The sequence below is a fragment of the Ranitomeya imitator genome, chromosome 5, assembly GCF_032444005.1.
Source record: "Ranitomeya imitator isolate aRanImi1 chromosome 5, aRanImi1.pri, whole genome shotgun sequence".
Lineage (NCBI taxonomy): Eukaryota > Metazoa > Chordata > Amphibia > Anura > Dendrobatidae > Ranitomeya > Ranitomeya imitator.
Genome location: NC_091286.1, coordinates 451,716,716 through 451,732,515, shown reverse-complemented (window position 1 = coordinate 451,732,515; position 15,800 = coordinate 451,716,716). Strand labels below are relative to the sequence as shown.

General features: G+C 41.7%; 1 protein-coding gene across 1 annotated transcript in view; it reads right to left on the bottom strand.

Moving 5' to 3' along the window:
• MCF2L2 (MCF.2 cell line derived transforming sequence-like 2) overlaps window positions 1-15,800 on the bottom strand; it is a 516,938-nt gene that overhangs the window by 62,007 nt on the left and 439,131 nt on the right. Inside the window, exon 26 of the mRNA XM_069727236.1 lies at window positions 14,977-15,074. Within this exon, the coding sequence (XP_069583337.1) occupies window positions 14,977-15,074 (98 nt within the window). The remainder of the gene's footprint in view (window positions 1-14,976; window positions 15,075-15,800) is intronic.

Sequence of the window (15,800 nt, the reverse complement as noted above, 5' to 3'; positions counted from 1 at the left end):
CACTATATATACCGCCTAATTGGAAAACATAATGATGTAAGGTACCAAACACCTACAGTGAAACATGGTGGTGGCAATGTCATGGTTTATGGCTGCTTTTCTGCATCTGCCATTGGCCCTCTGCACAGAACTGATGTGAAATATGAATGCTACCATGTACAAGGATATACTGGAGAATGTAATGCTGCCACATGGTAAAACCAAAGTAGGCAGGGACTGGAAATTCCAGCAAGACAATGATTGTAAGCACACATTTAGTAAAAAATTGGTCAGCAAAGAAAAATGTTCACCTGTTGCAATGGCCAAGCCAATCACCTGATTTAAACCCTATACAGAACTTTTGAGATTAGTTAGGGTGACAAGCTGGGGCCCGTACCCATACCAATAAAGATTACTTGTTTGCAGATTTGCAAATGGAATGGAGCAAGATCCCTCAGGATGTCTTGAATACCCGAGTGGCTTCAATGCCCCGTCGGTGAGGTGCAGTAAATAAAGCAAGAGGTTATGCTACAAAATACTAAGTTATGGCATTGTAAACAATGAATTACTCTCTATGTTGTGATGATTAAATAGTCTGTGCAAAACTTTTGGCAGTCAGTTTTCTTTCATTAAATGACCATATCTATATTCTAAAGCATATTGGTTAAAATTAAGGTCTTGCATGACGACAACTTCATGCACTTTCAATTTATCACTAGGAAAATGGCATCAAAAACAACCAGACAGAAGTAATCACACTTTAAAAAAAATGCAAAACTTTTGGTCGTCACTGTATATCAAACTCTGAAAGATGCTTCAATATGTACTTTATTGCATAAGAGATGGGAAAATGTAATGACTATGCCTGATAACAATTTTTTTTAAATGTTAACATTCATTTCAAATGTCATATGTTATTAATAAGGAAACATAAGAACATTCACATGAAGCATTGCTTACTATGTAATTCATTTTTAAACCAGAAATTAATGTAATTTGTTACATAGTTTGTGAAGGGAAAAAAGGAATATACAACCCCATTTGGTCCAGATAAAGGCAAAAGCAACCTTACACTTTTTTTCCTCAGCCTCTTTATGGACAGATCATTGGATCAACATCCTATACTGTTAATTCCAGTGAAGGGTTATATGTGTTGGGCTACTGCATATACTCATGTATAAGCCAAGTTTTTCAGCACTTTTTTTGTGCTGAAAATGCCTCCCTCAGCTTACACACGAGTCAATTGTCCCAGAAAGATGGTGGGGGAAGGGGTGGGGCGGAGCAGCGGGTCAGAGGAGGCAGGAGCTGGCGGCTGCAGCTAATGCCTGTGCCGCTGCTAAAGAGAAATGAATATTCACTGCGCTGGTAGTGAATATTTATTTCTCTGTAATAGCGCACAGTGACAGGCGCCAGCTTCCAGCACACATCTTACGAACCTTCCCTGCGTGCCCTCGCTACATCTCGTTCCGTGCCAGCAGCTCATCTGGCTGAGTGATCACATGGCCCTGCTCATTAAGGTAATGAATATTCACGCCTCTCCACTACCATAGGCATGGAGTGAATATTCATTACCTTAATGAGCTGGACCACATGATCACTCGGCAGGAAGAGCTGCTGGCACCGGAACGAGATGCAGCAAGGGCACGCAGGCAAGGTAAGTAGGATTTTTTTTAATAGGAGTCATACATACAAGGATAGGGGATAAGGAGCCATGCATAGAAGTACAGCGATGGGGGGAGCTATGCATACAAGGACAGTGACAGGGACCGGGGAGCCATGCATACCAGGATAGGGATGAGGGGACAATGCATACCTGGCTTATACTCGAGTCATTACGTTTACCCAGTTTGTCGTGGCAAATTTAGGTGCCATGGCTTATACTAGGGTCGGCTTATACTTATATATGGTATTTTGCTTCCATGCATACACTGTATATTTAGATCCAAGAATTGCATCATATCTCATCTTTTTCAAATTCTCTATATGCTCAGCTCCTGAAGAATACAAAACCTTTTCATAAATCTATGTATATGATCTGCCATTACCAACTTATTTGGTAACTGATTCCTTAAAGACAATCTGTCAGTAGGATCAACTCCCCTAGAACATCTATATAGGCAAATAGGAAGCTGAATAAAATTACATCTTGTTATATGTGATTCTGTGTCTCATTCCAAAGAAATCCATGCTTTTCTTAATATGTACAGTCACGGCCGAAAGTGTTGGCGCCCTTGAAATTGTTCTACAAAATTAATTATTTCTCCCCAAAAATTATTGCAATTACACATTTTCTTATACATATATTTTGTTCTACACATGTTTATTTGATTTATGTGTATTGGACAACACAAAAAAACAGAAAAAAAGACAAATTGGACATAGATACACACAAAAAACCCAAAATGGGTCGGACAAAATTATTGGCAACGTTCCAAAATTTGGGGTTAACAACTTGGTTTCAAGCATGTGACGCTTGTTCAAACTAATCTGTGTCAAGTAACAGGTGTGGACAATACGAAAATCACACCTCAAACCAGATAAAAAGGGGAGAAGTTGATTCACTCTTTGCATTGTGTGTCTGTGTGTGCCACACTAAGCATAGAGAACAGAATGAGCAGAAGAGAACAGTCTGAGAACCAAAATTTGTGAACAATATCAACAATCTCGAGGTTATCATCGAGGGGAAAAGTCACAGAGACTCGCAGTGTGGCTCAATAGAATCGAGGTACATTTTACTACAAAAATATCACCGATAGTTTGCTGGTGGCGATTTCCCTCAGAGGCATGGGAGTTCAAAGTGACCCTGCCCCAACATTGAACAAATTTGTGAACAACATCAACAATCTCGAGGCTACAAGTCCATCTCCAGAGATCTTAAAGTTCCTTTGTCCACGGTACACAATATAATCAAGAACTTTACAACCCATGGCATTGAAGCTAATCTCTCTAGATGTGGTCAAAAGATTAAAGTTGCTCAACATAGTACCTACAATCAAATCTGGTGGAGGTTCATGATGCCTTGACTGTGTGCAAGGCATCATGAAATCTGAAGATTACCAAAGGATTTTGGATTGCAATGTAGTGCCCAGTGCCAGAAAGCTGGGTTTGCGTCCTAGGTCATGGGCCTTAAAGCAGGACAATGACCCCAAACATACTTCAAGAAGCACCTAAAAATGGATGGAAACAAAGCACTTAAGAGTTCTGAAGTGGCCAGCAATGAGTCTGGATCTAAATCCCATTGCACACTTGTGGAGAGATCTTCCAATTGCTGTTGGGAGAGGGCAACCTTCAAATGTGAGAGACCTGGAGCAGTTTGCAAAAGAACTGTGATCCAAAATTCCAGTTGTGAGGTGTAAGAAGCTTGTTGATGGTTACAGGAAGTGATTGATTGCAGTTATGTATTCCAAAGGGTGTGCAACCAAATATTTAGTTGAGAGTTCTAACAATTTTGTCTGGCCCATTTTTGGAGTTTTGTGTGAAATGATGTCAAATTTGCCTTTTTCCCAAAACATGTGTAATTGCAATACTTTTCTGGGAAAAATACTGCATTTCCACGAACAATTTCAAGGGTGCCAACACTTTTGACCATGACTGTAAATGACATATCACAATACCTTCTATCAGTGTGATTGTATGCAGTGAATGATAGTCCTGCCGTCCAATCTAGGACAGGGATGTGCTGCTGAGCTGTCTGTATGGTGATCGACAGCTCAGCTGTCCAATCGGATGCTGGAACATGCTGAGCTGTCAGTGTCTTGAGTGACAGTTTAGCCGTCAAATCAGGACCAGGGTGCTCCAGGACTTCATCCATGTGCCTCATTTTCACAGTTATTACCTAGCTATTTAGCTAGCTCTCTGCCTTATATTGCTGCCAACTGAAGCTTTGCTCCAGAGATGTGTGTTTGTTCTGTGCTCTTAGTCTTGTATTCTGATCTTTTCTGCTCATCCTTGGATTTGCCTTGACCATCCGTTTGCCTAACCCTTTTGTAATGATTTCTGACCTTGGACTGTTACCTGACTACACCTTTGTCTCACACCGCTGTATATGACGCACCCTTGTGGCTTTTGACCTCAGACCTCCTGACTACCCAGCCTCACGGCTTGTCCGTGAGTAGTGACTAGCATCACAGACCTGTTAAGATCTATGGGTAGGTCACAGATTGTCACGGATGTGGTTTGTGGAACCATTGTGCTTCGGACCGCGGAGAGCCTGGAGGGGCGTGACTAAGCGAGTACCGGACTGTTCATTAGAGCCTCTGATGGTGAGGTTAGACTTGGCTCCTGATGAATGCCAGATGCCACACTAGGACAGACCAACGGACGCTTGGCAGCTGGACCCAAAAGGACAGATTGGATGGTGCAGCAGGCAGATTTTGAATCAGAGTGCAGCTGGCAGAGTACGTATCAGAGTGCAGCAGGCAGAGTTCTGGTCAGAGTGCAGCAGACATGATCTGCACCAGAGTGCAGCAGGCAGGATCTGCATCAAAGTGCAGCAGACAGGATCTGCACCATAGTGCAGCAAGGCACCTCCCCAGTGGGGAGGAAGCAACATATACATAATGCCCCACAGCCTTGGCTGGGGAGGAAGTAGCAACTGCACTCGCTAACCCTTTAAGAGGATGGGAGAGCGCGCGCATGCTCTAAGGACATGGCTGGTGGCCGGGATGGAAGCTATGCTAGAAGCATGTGGAGCATGGGGAAGGGAAGCACCGACCGCAGCGTGGGTGAGTGAAGTGACATGCCGGAGATCCTGCCTGTCAGAGCAGGGATCCAGCATGGTGCTAACAGTGATATACATGAGAATCTGCTTCCAGAGCCTATTTTAAATGTAAAGGAGCGATAGCAATGTTAGACATATATGATCAGGAGAGCAGACTGTCCGTCATTACTGTTTCATTTAAAATAAGCTCTTGAGGCAAATTCTCAGGGAGATCTGTGTCCGTCCCGTAGATCTTAACAGCTCATTTACATATTAAGAAAAATGTGGATTACTCTGGAATAAGACATTGGATCTCAAATATCAAGATATTTTATCCAGCTTGCTATGACCTGTATGACCTTCTAGACAGGTCATGAGGGTTGATCCTACTGACATATTACCTTTAACTTTGCAGCTCCAGCAAGAAGTGGAGTTGTGTTTTTTGTATGGTTTACAAGTAGACTACATTGTCATAAAATTTTGACAAGAGCATATTTATAGCACATAAGGATATTATACTGTTTTGTGCCATTCTATTCATTTAAACAACTTTTAGCTGATAACTGAGTTCTTTCATGACTCACCTAGCCAAATCAGTTCTCATGCTTTGCACTGACGAGGGCCAACAGCCCGAAACACCGTGTCTGCGAATTGAGATACTGATTTGGCTTTTATCCTAAATCATATTGTAAGACTCGTTAAAGGGTTGATTGTGACTTGTAGGATCGCTACTTCCAACAGGTGGCGCTATAGAGTTCAAGTCCTCTTTTTCTCTGAAGAGGTAATTTGCATATTAAATTTCCCAGAGGAGCATTGCACAGCGAATAAGCCTCCTTACCTTGACAAGCCAGAGCTGGTATGTCACTCTCTACAAGGAGAAACCTTACCCCTTAGACCTCAGTCTAGAGCCTCTCACCTAGCCAAATCAGTTCTCATGCTTCGTGAGGGCCAACAGCCCGAAACACCATGTCTGCGAATTGAGATACTAATTTGGCTTTTATCTTACTCATATTGCAAGACTCGTTAAAGGATTGATTGTGACTTGTAGGATCGCTACTTCCAACAGGTGGCACTATAGAGTTCAAGTCCTCTTTTTCTCTGCAGAGGCAATTTGCATATTCTTTCATGACTCAATTTTTTTGCTTAGTTGCTTTTCTTCCTCCACTTCTCCAATGTGCTATTTTAACTTGTGCCCAAAACCACAGAGCAAAATGAATCAAATAAGAATAAATGAACTTTTCCAACCACGATAATATTGTTTTACAAACTGAATTAAAATAAAAAATGAGCACCAACCATAACATTAAAACCATCGGTTTAATACTGGGTAGGTACCAACTGTGCCACCAAAACTACTCTGACCTGTTGAAGCATGGGCTCCATAAAACCTCTAAACTTGTCCTGTGTTATCTGGCTCCCAAATGCTAAAAGCAGATCCTTTAAATCACTGTCCCATCTAAGTGATGCACCATAACTCTATGAATGGGGCTGCGTTGCAGTTTCCTGCAGAGTGGTTGGACCGGACACTGCTATGAAGGGAAAAACAGTATCATATTATTCTGTTGAGAGATTTCACTGTCATTTGGAAACACACAAGTAGAAATGCAGAAAAGCAGAAAAACTTGGCCACTCAAATGATGTTAAAGAAAACGTAATTCATAAGGCCATCATCTTCCTTTGTGTCATGATCCATTGCCTTGTGCTCACAAGTCCATTGTAGGAGGTTTCAGTGGTGGTCAGGAATAAGCATGGAGACTGTGATAGGTCTATGGCTACATAGTGCCATATATAGCAGCTCTTCTGTAGGATTGGATCAGGGATACTAGCCTTTTTTTCTAATTCTAACAAATGCATTCTTTTAAGAACAAAGGCTATTCACTAGTTGCTTAATATATCTCCCAAATGACTGATGCCATTTTGTTTTGATAAGATAATCAATGTTATTTAATTTCACATGTAATTGGTTTTAATGTGATCGCTGATCACTGTCAACATACAACTGTTGCATATGCACCAAACACTATCTTTCGAAGATAGCATTAGTGTGATGACAAAGCATTTTATCTTCATTATCAAGATGTCTATTTTCAGTAAGCAAGGAGGCAAAGACTTTTATCTTTCTATTTACTCTTCTCGTAGGTTGAATTGATATTTGTAAATTTATGAATAGTTGATATTTACCTCTTATATCAGCTCCTATGATATATTACAATCGTAAATTTGCAAAACAGGGATGCAGGGTCACTGAACAATGATATTTGCTGATATATTGATTACACATTACACCAGGCCATGCAGTTTGTTGACTTGCAAACATTGAAGGATAAACTAAACAATACCAGGTAATCTCACCACCTCTTCCCATTAACCTGTGACTAATGGCTTGAAGAACAGTTGTGAACTATAAAAAGGGGGTATGCCTTTGTAACAATGCACATCCAGACATCCAAGAAATCCACAGACTTTTTGTCATGGTCTGCTGAGTTTCTGGGATTAGGTGATTTTAGGGTTAACTTGGACGGCATCACTCTGGGATTTTGGGAGGCTTTTTATAGCCTCATTGTGGAGCCATCCTCTGTCGCTAATACTCTGACTCTTGGCCGAGTGTGTGTGACCCTGTTGTGCCTGTATTTTGTGCCTGTGCTTTGTGCCTGTGCTAATTTATGCTTGTCTGGTTCTGATCTGGTTCTGTCCCCGTTTAGAGTTCTGTCTGTCCCTTTTGTACTGCACTGCTATCTCTGTGTATGACTACTTGCTTACGCTCTGACTATTCTCTGCTCGTCCCTTCTGTACCGCGCCGCCCTCTCCGTGTCTGACCCCCGTTTGTACGACTTGAGTTTTCTTTTCCTCTATTTCAGGGTGCCTGTAGAATCCTGCATTTATCTTCAGTAGCAGGACGCTAAGCCCCGCCCCCTGTGGTCACATGATCGTAGGTCCTTCTGTTTCCTTCTACCTTTAGCTCTCTGCACAGGTCCTATCTGCCTGAGCCTTCCCTGTGCCATCTAGTAACATAGTAACATAGTTAGTAAGGCCGAAAAAAGACATTTGTCCATCCAGTTCAGCCTATATTCCATCATAATAAATACCCAGATCTACGTCCTTCTACAGAACCTAATAATTGTATGATACAATATTGTTCTGCTCCAGGAAGACATCCAGGCCTCTCTTGAACCCCTCGACTGAGTTCGCCATCACCACCTCCTCAGGCAAGCAATTCCAGATTCTCACTGCCCTAACAGTAAAGAATCCTCTTCTATGTTGGTGGAAAAACCTTCTCTCCTCCAGACGCAAAGAATGCCCCCTTGTGCCCGTCACCTTCCTTGGTATAAACAGATCCTCAGCGAGATATTTGTATTGTCCCCTTATATACTTATACATGGTTATTAGATCGCCCCTCAGTCGTCTTTTTTCTAGACTAAATAATCCTAATTTCGCTAATCTATCTGGGTATTGTAGTTCTCCCATCCCCTTTATTAATTTTGTTGCCCTCCTTTGTACTCTCTCTAGTTCCATTATATCCTTCCTGAGCACCGGTGCCCAAAACTGGACACAGTACTCCATGTGCGGTCTAACTAGGGATTTGTACAGAGGCAGTATAATGCTCTCATCATGTGTATCCAGACCTCTTTTAATGCACCCCATGATCCTGTTTGCCTTGGCAGCTGCTGCCTGGCACTGGCTGCTCCAGGTAAGTTTATCATTAACTAGGATCCCCAAGTCCTTCTCCCTGTCAGATTTACCCAGTGGTTTCCCGTTCAGTGTGTAATGGTGATATTGATTCCCTCTTCCCATGTGTATAACCTTACATTTATCATTGTTAAACCTCATCTGCCACCTTTCAGCCCAAGTTTCCAACTTATCCAGATCCATCTGTAGCAGAATACTATCTTCTCTTGTATTAACTGCTTTACATAGTTTTGTATCATCTGCAAATATCGATATTTTACTGTGTAAACCTTCTACCAGATCATTAATGAATATGTTGAAGAGAACAGGTCCCAATACTGACCCCTGCGGTACCCCACTGGTCACAGCGACCCAGTTAGAGACTATACCATTTATAACCACCCTCTGCTTTCTATCACTAAGCCAGTTACTAACCCATTTACACACATTTTCCCCCAGACCAAGCATTCTCATTTTGTGTACCAACCTCTTGTGCGGCACGGTATCAAACGCTTTGGAAAAATCGAGATATACCACGTCCAATGACTCACCGTGGTCCAGTCTATAGCTTACCTCTTCATAAAAACTGATTAGATTGGTTTGACAGGAGCGATTTCTCATAAACCCATGCTGATATGGAGTTAAACAGTTATTCTCATTGAGATAATCCAGAATAACATCCCTCAGAAACCCTTCAAATATTTTACCAACAATAGAGGTTAGACTTACTGGCCTATAATTTCCAGGTTCACTTTTAGAGCCCTTTTTGAATATTGGCACCACATTTGCTATGCGCCAGTCCTGCGGAACAGACCCTGTCGCTATAGAGTCACTAAAAATAAGAAATAATGGTTTATCTATTACATTACTTAGTTCTCTTAGTACTCGTGGGTGTATGCCATCCGGACCCGGAGATTTATCTATTTTAATCTTATTTAGCCGGTTTCGCACCTCTTCTTGGGTTAGATTGGTGACCCTTAATATAGGGTTTTCATTGTTTCTTGGGATTTCACCTAGCATTTCATTTTCCACCGTGAATACCGTGGAGAAGAAGGTGTTTAATATGTTAGCTTTTTCCTCGTCATCTACAACCATTCTTTCCTCACTATTTTTTAAGGGGCCTACATTTTCAGTTTTTATTCTTTTACTATTGATATAGTTGAAGAACAGTTTGGGATTAGTTTTACTCTCCTTAGCAATGTGCTTCTCTGTTTCCTTTTTGGCAGCTTTAATTAGTTTTTTAGATAAAGTATTTTTCTCCCTATAGTTTTTTAGAGCTTCAATGGTGCCATCCTGCTTTAGTAGTGCAAATGCTTTCTTTTTACTGTTAATTGCCTGTCTTACTTCTTTGTTTAGCCACATTGGGTTTTTCCTATTTCTAGCCCTTTTATTCCCACAAGGTATAAACTGCTTACAGTGCCTATTTAGGATGTTCTTAAACATTTTCCATTTATTATCTGTATTCTTATTTCTGAGGATATTGTCCCAGTCTACCAGATTAAGAGCATCTCTAAGCTGGTCAAACTTTGCCTTCCTAAAGTTCAATGTTTTTGTGACTCCCTGACAAGTCCCCCTAGTGAAAGACAGGTGAAACTGCACAATATTTTGGTCGCTATTTCCTAAATGCCCAACCACCTGCAGATTTGTTATTCTGTCAGGTCTATTAGATAGTATTAGGTCTAAAAGTGCTGCTCCTCTGGTTGGATTCTGCACCAATTGTGAAAGATAATTTTTCTTGGTTATTAGCAGAAACCTGTTGCCTTTATGGGTTTCACAGGTTTCTGTTTCCCAGTTAATATCCGGGTAGTTAAAGTCCCCCATAACCAGGACCTCATTATGGGTTGCAGCTTCATCTATCTGCTTTAGAAGTAGACTTTCCATGCTTTCTGTTATATTTGGGGGTTTGTAACAGACCCCAATGAGAATTTTGTTACCATTTTTCCCTCCATGAATTTCAACCCATATGGACTCGACATCCTCATTCCCTTCGCTAATATCCTCCCTTAAAGTGGACTTTAGACAAGACTTTACATAGAGACAAACCCCTCCTCCTCTCCGATTTTTACGATCCTTTCTAAACAGACTGTAACCCTGTAAGTTAACTGCCCAGTCATAGCTTTCATCTAACCATGTCTCGGTTATTCCCACTATGTCAAAGTTACCTGTAGATATTTCTGCTTCTAGTTCTTCCATCTTGTTTGTCAGGCTTCTGGCGTTTGCGAGCATGCAGTTTAGAGGATTTTGTTTTGTTCCAATCTCCTCACTGTGGATTGTTTTAGAAATGTTCTTACCTCCCTTCTGAGTATGTTTTCCTGGGTCGTCTTTGTTCGAGTCTAATGTTTTTCTTCCCGTCCCCTCTTCTTCTAGTTTAACGCCCTCCTGATGAGTGTAGCGAGTCTTCTGGCGAATGTGTGTTTCCCAGGTTTGTTGAGGTGTAGTCCGTCTCTGGCGAGGAGTCCATCATACCAGTAATTCACACCGTGGTCCAGGAATCCAAATCCTTGTTGTCTGCACCATCGTCTTAGCCAGTTGTTTGCATCAAGGATCCTGTTCCATCTCCTGGTGCCATGCCCGTCTACTGGAAGGATAGAAGAAAAAACTACCTGTGCATCCAGTTCCTTTACTTTCTTCCCCAACTCTTCAAAGTCCTTGCAGATTGTCGGTAGGTCCTTCCTTGCCGTGTCATTGGTGCCAACATGTATCAGAAGAAATGGGTGGACGTCCTTGGAGCTGAAGAGCTTTGGTATCCTATCGGTCACATCCTTGATCATCGCACCTGGAAGGCAGCATACTTCTCTTGCAGTTATGTCCGGTCTGCAGATGGCTGCTTCGGTGCCTCTCAGTAGTGAGTCTCCCACCACCACCACTCTTCGTTGCTTCTTGGCTGTACTTTTTGCTGTCACTTGTTGCTGTGTGCCCTTTTCTTTTTTGCTTGCTGGTATTGCTTCATTCTTAGGTGTGCCATCTTCATCCTCTACAAAGATTTGATATCGGTTCTTCAGTTGTGTGGTTGGTGATTTCTCCATGGTCTTCTTGCTTCTTTTGGTCACATGCTTCCACTCATCTGCTTTTGGAGGTTCTCTGACACTTTTTGCACCTTCTGTGACCAGTAGAGATGCTTCTGTTCTGTCTAGAAAGTCTTCATTCTCTTTGATGAGTTTCAAAGTTGCTATTCTTTCTTCCAGACCCCGCACCTTTTCTTCTAAAAGGGCCACTAGTCTACACTTCTGACAGGTGAAATTGGATTCTTCTTCTGGTCGATCTGTGAACATGTAGCACATGCTGCAGCTCACCATGTAGGTTGTCACATCTGCCATGTTGCTCCTAGATCCTGCTGACTTGCTGTGTGTTTTCCTTCTTGTGTAATCCACTCAGCCAAGCTCTCTTGCAATAATGTCCTACAGGCAAAAATTCGCGCGCGGTTTGGTGATGCTTTCGAAGCAGCTGGTCCCGGCTGTACCCAACGATCTTCTAGCTTAGGGAGACTTCGCTTCTCCCAGAAGGCACCTGGAATATGCAAATTAGCCTCCTGAAGCTTGAATCCCTGGTTTGGTGATGCTTTCGAAGCAGCTGGTCCCGGCTGTACCCAACGATCTTCTAGCTTAGGGGGACTTCGCTTCTCCCAGAAGGCACCTGGAATATGCAAATTAGCCTCCTGAAGCTTGAATCCCTGGTTTGGTGATGCTTTCGAAGCAGCTGGTCCCGGCTGTACCCAACGATCTTCTAGCTTAGGGAGACTTCGCTTCTCCCAGAAGGCACCTGGAATATGCAAATTAGCCTCCTGAAGCTTGAATCCCTGGTTTGGTGATGCTTTCGACCCCGGAATCTCCCACAGTGTGGGTGAGTCACCCTGCTCAGCCGTGGCAGCACGCCGGTGCTGACAGGGTTCTGATACTTTTTTACAAAACCACAGCCAGGAACATTCTACATGATATCTGCCAGATCATGACTCCATCACGAGGGACACAGATTTGACATTCAACAGGATACCAGCTTAGGGGACCATGGCCCCGGCTGAAAGAATACAGATCTGCTTCACTGACCATCACTGAACCAATGATACATTTGGGAAAGCCACCAGTCACCTGGCTCCTTGGAGATGTTCGGAGAAGCCAGGTTGTGACCCTCAGGTCACCTGGCCTTGTACCTCAATGGACTGTCAGTCATTTAAGCTTGTCGTTACCTTCTCTCTGTGAATGCCACAGGTGGGGGTAGTAGGTCCTGGAAGTCGCAGCTGGTTTTAATCATGGTGAGTCACCGGAAGAGTAAAACTCTGCAATTTTTAATCATCTTGGATATTTTGCTGGGACTGTTCTATGTGTTATTGTTTGTTGGTTCAATAAATTATTGCCACACTGTTTGCCACTCTGTGTTGTCTGAGTAGTATTATGCCCATGGTAAAAGGAGAGCGGGCGTTTGGTGGGATGAGCCCTGCTTCATGCGGTTTCAGCTAAAGGATGAGAGCACCCACTGACCCCTGTGTCTTCACAATTAGCTTTTCAACCATTTGTGTTACAGGAGCTGTTCTGTAGAATTGGACCAGATAGGCTATCTTAAGCTCCTCGTAGTCCTGTGCCCAGTTCTTCAATGGACCAGTTTTGGTAGGTACCAGCCACTTTACAGTGGGGAAAAAAGTATTTAGTCAGCCACCAATTGTACAAGTTCTCCCAAGTATAGTGCAAGTATACAGATCAGTCGTCCTGGTCCCTTGGCAGAGAAACAGCCCCAAAGCATGATGTTGCCACCCCCATGCTTCACAGTAGGTATGGTGTTCTTTGGATGCAACTCAGCATTCTGTCTCTTCCCAACACGACGAGTTTTGTTTCTACAAAACAGTTCTACTTTGGTTTCATCAGACCATGGGATTTTGGCTCACAGATCTTGTGATCATTTTGACCCCACGGGGTGATATCTTGCGTGGAGCCCCAGATCAAGGGAGATTATCAGTGGTCTTGTATGTCTTCCATTTACTAATTATTGCTTCCAAAGTTGATTTCAACACACCAAGCTGCTTGCCTATTGCAGATTCAGTCTTCCCAGCCTGCTGCAGGGCTACAATTTTGTTTCTAGTGTCCTTCGACAGCTCTCTGGTCTTCACCATAGTGGAGTTTGGAGTGTGACTGTTTGAGGTTGTGGACAGGTGTCTTTTATACTGATAACAAGTTCATACAGGTGCCATTACTACAGGTAATGAATGGAGGACAGAGGAGTCTCTTAACGAAGTTTCAGGTCTGTGAAAGCCAGAAATCTTGCATTTTTTTAGGTGACCAAATACTTATTTTCCACCATAATTTGCAAAATAAATCTTTCCAAATCAGACAAGGTGATTTTTCTGGATTTGTTTCTCATTTTGTCTCTCATAGTTGTGGTCTACCTATGATGTCAATTATAGGTCTCTCTAATCTTTTTAAGTGGGAGAACTTGCACAATTGGTGGCTGACTAAATACTTTTTTCCCCACTGTATATCAGGAACACCCCACAAGACCTAACGTTTTGGAGATGCTATGATCCAGCTGTCTAGCAGCACATTTTAGCTTTTTAGAAAGTTTCTCCTATCCTTACACTTGCTCATTTTTATCCTACTCCTAACACATAAATTCTATCTATCTATATAATTGTCTAAGGGGTACTTCTGTCTGTTTGTTTGTCTGTCTGTAACGAAAATCCTGCATCGCTGATTGCCCGCGGCCAGAAGGCCGCAACCAATTAGCGACAAGCTTAGTCTGGCCGCGAATTGGCCCCTCCCTACTCTTCTCCAGTCAGTGCCCCCTCCCTACTCCCCTCCAGTCAGCGCCAGTGTGTCGCCCCATCCCGGACCATCTTTTTACTATTGATGCTGCATAGGCAGCATCAATAGTAAAAAGATATAATGTTAATAATAATATATGGTTTAAAATAATGACAGAAAAATGACAGAAAAACTAACGATTTTTTTGCTGGAAATACTGTTTAGTATGAATGGGATGATGGACAGAAAAACTAATGTAGCTGATGACATCTATTGTCATTAATTAGATATTATTTGTTCATTATGGATGAATTAACCCTTGGAAGACAAATTATCCGGCCATCTTTAAATTTTAAGCCACAAAATGATTTATTAACGGAGTATGTACCACCCATGGTGATGTGCAAGTGCAAGTTATAAAAAAACTTTACTACAGATTGAAATTTGTGTTTCATATAGGTCTCAACCTAAATATGTACCTATATAGCACAACTACTGATATATTAACAAATAAAAAAAATACATTTTTATCATTCATCTAAAAGTGAACATTTTTGCATTATTTTATATAATGCACTATTGAGAAGGTGACCGACTGCACAGTCTCTAAGTCTCCTCGATTTTAGACGCCCTTCCTGTTTTTTTCACAACTTTCATATTACAATATCTGTTTTTCTGTTTTAATCATCCTCATGATCTCAATGCGTAAGTTTTCACTTCTATAAATTACACTGTGCACTGTAGAACTAGGAGAGATCTGAAATCACTTTTACCACCTTCTGCAACATTTACAATGCATTCAAGCTTTATTTTTTTTATCACAAAAGACCATATAAAAACACTGCTGAATAATAATAGTGGATTTTTTTTTGGTGTTCGATCAGCTAATATTCGTGAACTTACCTTTAGCTTGTCTTCCAACTGGACTTGATGTTCTGTTCTTCTTATTATTGCTGGCTGATTCTGCCTTGTTTTGATTGTTTAATGATGCTTTATTTGGCCTTTAAAAAAAAAACAGAAATGGAAAATAAATCTATCATATATTATAGTATGCATGAATCAAATAAAACACTCCAAGATAATAGCAAGATTTCATAAATATAAGCAATTAATGGAGTACAAAAATCCATAAGCAGCAAAAACTAACAAATCCAACACTATTAAATGTACTTGAGCCATCTACAGTGGGTATAGAAAGTATTCAGACCCAATTTAAATTTTTCACTCTTTGTTCCATTGCAGCCATTTGGTAAATTTAAAAAAGTTTATTACTTTCTCATTAATGTACTCTCTGCACCCCATCTTGACTGAAAAAAAACAGAAATGTAGAAATTTTTGCAAATTTATTAAAAAAGAAAAACTGAAATATCACATGATCATAAATATTCAGACCCTTTGCTGAGTATTGAGTAGAAGCACCCGATTGAGTTCGTACAGCCATGAGTCTTCTTGGGAATGATGCAACAAGTTTTTCACACCAGGATTTGGGGATCCTCTGCCATTCTTCCTTGCAGATCCTCTCCAGTTCTGTCAGGTTGGATGGTAAACGTTGGTGGATAGTCACTTTCAGGTCTCTCCAGAGATGGAGAATCGAGTTTAGGTCAGGCCTCTGGGTAGGTTAGTCAGGAATGGTATCAAAGTTGTTCTGAAGCCACTCCTTTGTTATTTTAGCTGTGTGCTTAGGGTCACTGTCTTATTGGAAGGTGAACCTTCAGCCAAGTCTGAGG